This window comes from Pseudoliparis swirei, chromosome 14, assembly GCF_029220125.1.
Source record: "Pseudoliparis swirei isolate HS2019 ecotype Mariana Trench chromosome 14, NWPU_hadal_v1, whole genome shotgun sequence".
Taxonomy (NCBI): Eukaryota; Metazoa; Chordata; class Actinopteri; order Perciformes; family Liparidae; genus Pseudoliparis; species Pseudoliparis swirei.
The window spans coordinates 11564353-11570980 of NC_079401.1; the positions used below are offsets into that span (position 1 = coordinate 11564353).

The 6628-nt window shown below is 52.7% G+C and overlaps 1 protein-coding gene across 1 annotated transcript; it reads left to right on the forward strand.

The window, feature by feature from the left end:
* The first annotated feature begins 20 nt into the window (after nt 1-20).
* Nucleotides 21-6283, forward strand: ddx4 (DEAD (Asp-Glu-Ala-Asp) box polypeptide 4). The gene is made up of 18 exons (XM_056430762.1): nt 21-120; nt 800-853; nt 1071-1109; nt 1186-1212; nt 1305-1343; nt 1414-1443; nt 1524-1559; nt 1637-1678; nt 1756-1898; nt 2046-2198; nt 2310-2464; nt 2598-2727; nt 3739-3905; nt 3982-4127; nt 4992-5091; nt 5397-5667; nt 5738-5845; nt 6198-6283. Exons 1-18 carry the CDS (start codon nt 21-23, stop codon nt 6270-6272), a joined length of 1815 nt encoding a protein of 604 aa, XP_056286737.1. The 3' UTR covers nt 6273-6283.
* The last annotated feature ends 345 nt before the right edge of the window (nt 6284-6628 follow it).

Here is a 6628-nt window from a genome sequence, read left to right on the forward strand (position 1 = left end):
TGTGCACGTTAAGTGACGTCATGCTCTTCTTTAGGCACACAAGGAAGCTCCTGGAACAGTGGCGGCTTTGGAGGAGGCAAGTCTGGAACAACGACGGCACCGCCGCCCTGGAGCACCTTGGTGAACAATGCTGTCCATTTGTCTCCAGGTCGTGGCGGAGGAGGAGGCCGGGGAGGAGGATTGAAAAGCTCATTCTCCTCAGGTACTCCTGACATTTCATTTCACAAGTATTATAATTATTAAAATCACGTTTTTCCTCCAACTAGTGACATCTGACACGTTTTTATTTTGTATTTAATTTTAATTTTAAATGGTTTATTTAATAAGGGACAGTGCACATTGATAAAAACATTGCAGTAAATGTGCCAGAGTTAGCCAAGAGGCTATTTTTCATCTGTAGTCCCTAACCCTAACGTTACAGACTAGAATAACTGAGATAATCTGTCGAGGTGTCCTTTGAGGGCGACAGAGGGTCACAGGGTGGCCTCTGAGTGAACGGCTCTGCTCACTGCAGCCTGGGAGGAGGAGTGGTCCGTTGGTTGCAATATGCAAACACACCACTAGATGGCGCCACATTCTACAGACCGGGACGGTGTACTGTTGCAGACTCATTCTGCAGAGAAGCACAGGGATTAGACATTCATGTACACTCATGATTAACTGTATTATAGAATGATGAAATATAATTTGTTTTTTGTAGGAGGTGAAGAGACCGACAATGGTAAGCGATGTGCAGTCCAACGCTAAATGAGGTGGCGCAACCCTCGGTGCTACTGATGCGCCATCTTGTTCCTCACAGGCGGAAACGACTGGAACGGTTCTGGAGGAGAACGGGGCGGTTTCAGAGGCAGCGGTGAGGCCAGCTGTTCTTACTCGCATGAAGTCCTTAAAGGACATGTGTGAGCTTTGGTTGTAATGAGGCCTTTTCTGTAGACTTGGGATATATGGTTTCAAGGGAAAGGATCTCAAACATTACATTGATCACCCTGGATTAAACCTCCTGAACAGAGAGTATTAGCAGATAATGTCCATTCTCAGATCTGATCAAACGTGTCGCGTTCACTCCTCAGGGCGCAGCCGAGGATTTGGCAGACAGGACCGCAGCGATGGTAAAGTTCTCTTTTCTTGTGGGTGAAACTCTTTGAACGACTTTCAGCTGACGACATGCACGTCTTTATTCTACAGGAGACAGGGATGGAGCTCATGAAAATGGTCTGTGCTTTTCTTTTGTCCACCACATGAGATCACGCCACTAACTGGTATCCTAGAAGTGTGTTCTCTGTTTAAATCTGTGTTCTGAACAGGCTTCAGGGGAGGAAGAGGAGGAGGAGGGTTCAGACGAGGTAGCTCTTGATTCAGGTTGAAGTGATGATGGTTTCTGGAATGTGTTTCTAATTGAGTAATGTGTTGAAGGTGGGGACAGCGGAGGAAGCTCTGGAGGAGGTAAACGGCACTAACCTTCAGGATGGTTGACCCGTAGCATGGCTCATGTTGGTAATGTCCAGTGTGTCTTCTGTCTGCAGGCTACCGGGGGAAAGACGAGGAGAGCTTCACTCATGGTTGGAATGTGTTTTAATTTACTGATTCTAGCTTTGAACCCGTGGCCTTTCACTAATGTGACTCGTGTGTCTCACAGGAGAAGCTAGAGATCTGGAAAAGGAGGAAGCGGAGGGAGAAAGTAAGTTAATGAACTGTTGCATATAACCATCATTAGTCCTGTAATATAACTAAGCTCCGCCCACTCATGACCCACAGGACCACGGGTCACGTATGTTCCCCCAACACTCCCTGAGGACGAAGACTCCATCTTCGCCCACTATGAGAAAGGCATCAACTTTGACAAGTACGATGACATCATGGTGGACGTCAGTGGAAGCAACCCACCGCAGGCCATCATGGTGAGGAGGGTTAACTCGCTGATTAGCTTACCAACAGCCACTTGATGCTCAACCAACCATAAGAACGTGGTGTGACTCCACTCTGGAGCTCCATGGATGCGTAACTCAAACCCGCCAACGGTAATCTGTCCTCTCGGTTCCCTTCAGACCTTTGATGAGGCGGGATTGTGCGAGTCCCTGAGGAAAAACATCAGCAAGTCTGGTTACGTGAAGCCGACGCCTGTGCAGAAGCACGGCATCCCCATCATCTCTGCTTCCAGGGACCTCATGGCCTGCGCCCAGACGGGGTCCGGCAAAACGGTGAGTCGGAGACGCTCGAAGGGTCGGGGTCCCCCGCTGTCGGCTCAAGATGCCGACCTCGTGATGCCGTGTTCCGAGGGCCTCGTTGACTGATGCGTCTCCTCCGCCCAGGCTGCCTTCCTGCTCCCCATCCTGCAGCAGCTCATGGCCGACGGCGTGGCAGCCAGTTCCTTCAGTGAGCAGCAGGAGCCCGAAGCCATCATCGTGGCCCCGACCAGGGAGCTCATCAACCAGATCTACCTGGAGGCCAGGAAGTTTGCCTTTGGGTATGTTGCCACTGGGTGGTACCATGAGTCTCAGGACCCAGTGGCAGTGCGGGGTGCTGCTCTGTAGCGCACGGCGAGTCTGAGCAGCCTCGTTCCAGGTCAAACCGGTTGACGGTCCGTCCTGTCTGTTTAGGACCTGTGTGCGTCCGGTGGTGGTCTACGGTGGAGTCAGCACGTCACACCAGATCAGAGACATCTTCAGGGGCTGCAACGTGCTGTGTGGAACCCCAGGGAGGCTGCTGGACGTGATTGGAAGAGGAAAGGTGAATACATACCTGCAAACGTGTCACCTTTTGGTGAAATTCACCGTTATGTCAAATAATTACATTAATCCATCAGGTAACGTAAAGCAATTTGGAAATGGCAAAGCATCTTTGACGTGTCTCGTCTCGGCCAATCAGCGTTCAGATGTCCACAGCGTTTGGGGGGTTAGCTTGAATGTTAGTCCGCTACATCCGTTGCTGTCCCGCTGCACGGCGTATAGATGCTAACAAGGTACCGTACGGTGAAAACGATGTGATTTAACATATTTTTAGTATCGATGCTTCATTTAAAGAGCGATCAGAGCGCAGCGCTCCGTGTCAAGCCGTCTGCAATGCGCTCACAGCGAGGGAAGAGGCGGAGCTTTAGAGTCTTCGGCTTTTAAAATATATATAAAAAAGATGGCAGAAGTGAAATGTGTAAGTTCTTTGTCTCCAATGCAGACGTCAGTAAAGTTGTGTAACTCCAGCTGCTCATCCTGATGAACTCTGGATCATCTGCTCAGACTAACGGCCTCATCGTGTTCATCTGCTTTGATGGAACCATGTAGTTTCATTCATATCTTCCTATATTATTCATATTGTTTCTATGGTCTCGTATTGAATTGTGGTATCCTGATATTTATGGCAGGTATAGAAGTTCTAATGTTAGTATCGTGACGACCAGGTAGAGGCAGAACAGACTCGAGGAAGGCCAAAAAAAGGAAGTTGGTTCATGGACTTCAACCATGTTATATATAATGACAATGTATATTTGTTATTACTATCATTACAGGGCTTTTTCAGAGCGGAGGACCTTTTGTTCTTAAACTGTTATTATCATTATTTAGATTTGTGGTCAATAAAATGACTGTAGTTGTGGTTCTAAAAGCTTTGAGGCTTCAAACAACGTGGATGTGGCGACAACAACAAAAGTCACCTGCACCCCCGTTGTCACCTGTTCACCCTCATGAGTTAGCAGGTGTGTGAATAAAGGAGTGTTCAACTCTTCCGGCTCTAACCTCTGTGCTCCAGATCGGCTTGACGAAGCTCAGGTACCTGGTGCTGGACGAGGCCGACCGCATGCTGGACATGGGCTTTGAGCCCGACATGCGCCGCCTGGTGGGCTCCCCGGGGATGCCATCCAAAGAGAACCGTCAGACTCTGATGTTCAGCGCCACCTACCCGGAGGACATCCAGAGGTCCGCTCCCTCCCTACCGACCTCGGCCCGGAGACCGGAGCTCGGCCCGGATTAATATGGAACTGTGTGTTTGCAGGATGGCGGCTGACTTCCTCAAGACGGACTACTTGTTCCTGGCTGTGGGCGTGGTGGGCGGAGCCTGCAGCGACGTGGAGCAGACCTTTATCCAGGTCACCAAGTTCTCCAAGAGGGAGCAGCTCCTGGACATCCTGAAGACCACAGGTACCTGTAGCCGTGTGGCCTCCTGGTGGGCCTCCTGGTGGTCCTCCTGGTGGTCCTGCTGGTGGACCTGCTGGTGGTCCTGCTGGTGGACCTGCTGGTGGTCCTGCTGGTGGACCTGCTGGTGGGCCTCCTGGTGAGCCTCCTGGTGGGCCTGCTGGTGGTCCTGCTGGTGGGCCTCCTGGTGGGCCTGCTGGTGGTCCTCCTGGTGGACCTGCTGGTGGTCCTGCTGGTGGACCTGCTGGTGGACCTGCTGGTGGTCCTGCTGGTGGTCCTGCTGGTGGTCCTGCTGGTGGTCCTGCTGGTGGTCCTGCTGGTGGTCCTGCTGGTGGTCCTCCTGGTGGACCTGCTGGTGGTCCTGCTGGTGGTCCTGCTGGTGGTCCTGCTGGTGGACCTGCTGGTGGGCCTGCTGGTGGTCCTGCTGGTGGTCCTGCTGGTGGTCCTGCTGGTGGTCCTGCTGGTGGGCCTGCTGGTGGTCCTGCTGGTGGTCCTGCTGGTGGTCCTGCTGGTGGTCCTCCTGGTGGTCCTGCTGGTGGTCCTGCTGGTGGTCCTGCTGGTGGGCCTGCTGGTGGTCCTGCTGGTGGTCCTGCTGGTGGTCCTGCTGGTGGTCCTCCTGGTGGTCCTCCTGGTGGTCCTGCTGAACATGAGCCGGGTCAGCAGTGGATCCTACGTCTCTTCCAGGAAGCTTAACGTAGAAACCAATGCCTGGTCTTCATTTAGCTGCATTCTCTCTAGTAGCCACCAGGGTGCCAACCGGCTGAGTCTATAAGAAAATGACTTTCCCTCAGTCCACATGTCTTCTTCATTACCCACAAACCAATGGGGGACCTCGCCAACACCACGGCCTCATCTGAGTGTCTTCTGCAGGGACGGAGCGCACCATGGTGTTCGTAGCGACCAAGAGGCAGGCCGACTTCATCGCCACCTACCTGTGCCAGGAGAAGGTTCTGACCACCAGCATCCATGGGTGAGGAACGTCTGCTCTGTGCGGTCCAGGGGTCCAGTGCTTCCTGTTTGGTACCGAGTGCTTCCTGTTTGGTACCGAGTGCTTCCTGTCTGGTACCGAGTGCTTCCTGTCTGGTACCGAGTGCTTCCTGTCTGGTACCGAGTGCTTCCTGTCTGGTACCGAGTGCTTCCTGTCTGGTACCGAGTGCTTCCTGTCTGGTACCGAGTGCTTCCTGTCTGGTACCGAGTGCTTCCTGTCTGGTACCGAGTGCTTCCTGTCTGGTACCGAGTGCTTCCTGTCGCGTACCGAGTGCTTCCTGTCCACAGTGACCGGGAGCAGCGGGAGCGAGAGCAGGCTCTGGCAGACTTCCGCTTTGGCAAGTGTCCGGTGCTGGTGGCCACGTCGGTGGCCGCCCGGGGTCTGGACATCCCAGACGTCCAGCACGTGGTGAACTTTGACCTCCCCAACAACATCGACGAGTACGTCCACCGCATCGGGAGGACCGGCCGCTGTGGCAACACCGGGAAGGCCGTGTCCTTCTACGACCCCGACGCCGACTGCCAGCTGGCCCGCTCCCTGGTCACGGTGCTGTCCAAGGTAGGAGGAGGAGAGCACCTATCACAGCTGAGCGTGGGCAGGAAGTACTCAGGCATGTGTCACGTGACAGGCGCAGCAGGAAGTGCCCTCGTGGTTGGAGGAGTCGGCCTTCAGCAGCGGTGGAGCTGCAGGATTCAACCCCTCCAGGAAGAGCTTCGCCTCCACCGACTCCAGGAAGGTACCTGGTCCCATGTCCTCTCACATGTCCTTTGTCCTCTAACATGTCCTCTGTCCTTTGTCCTCGCACATGTCCTCTGTCCTCGCACATGTCCTCTGTCCTTTGTCCTCTAACATGTCCTTTGTCCTCGCACATGTCCTCTGTCCTCGCACATGTCCTCTGTCCTCTAACATGTCCTCTGTCCTCTCACATGTTCTCTCACATGTCCTCTGTCCTCTTACATGTCCTCTGTTCTCATACATGTCCTCTGTCCTCATACATGTCCTCTGTCCTCATACATGTCCTCTGTCCTCATACATGTCCTCTGTCCTCTCACATGTCCTCTGTCCTCTAACATGTCCTCTGTCCTCAGGGCGGGTCTTTCCAGGAGCAGGACCTGAGGAGCCAGCCTGCTGCTGCTGCTCCAGAGGAGGAGGAGTGGGAGTAGAGGAAGAAGAGTAGGAGGAGGAATGGGAGTAGAGGCTCCAGTGACACTTATTTTGTGTTCCGCTTGTAGTTGTATCCTCACTTTGTCTGTTACTCATATCTTTTGTTCCTTTATGATAAATTCATTAATAAATGTTAGTTCAAAGCTTCTTGTGTTAAAGGTTCTTCTGTTCCTGAGTAGAGCGGTTACATGTGTGTGTGTGTGTATATATATATGCATCTCAAACTTTTACGACAGACTCGAGGTCCAGATAGTACAAAACATTAAAATAACATAAATACACAACCACAAGTAAAAGAACTGCACATGCTCTCCAGAGGGCTGTCCCCGTCTCCACAGCTGGTGTTTAGTGCTGA

Excerpts from the sequence above, each read along its gene's own strand:
- ddx4 (XM_056430762.1), top strand. The coding sequence starts at position 21 with ATGCTCTTCTTTAGGCACACAAGGAAGCTCCTGGAACAGTGGCGGCTT. Across the intron at positions 121-799 it reads CGCCGCCCTGGAGCACCTTG|GCGGAAACGACTGGAACGGT; the intron begins GTGAACAATGCT and ends TGTTCCTCACAG. Across the intron at positions 1,560-1,636 it reads CGAGGAGAGCTTCACTCATG|GAGAAGCTAGAGATCTGGAA; the intron begins GTTGGAATGTGT and ends TGTGTCTCACAG.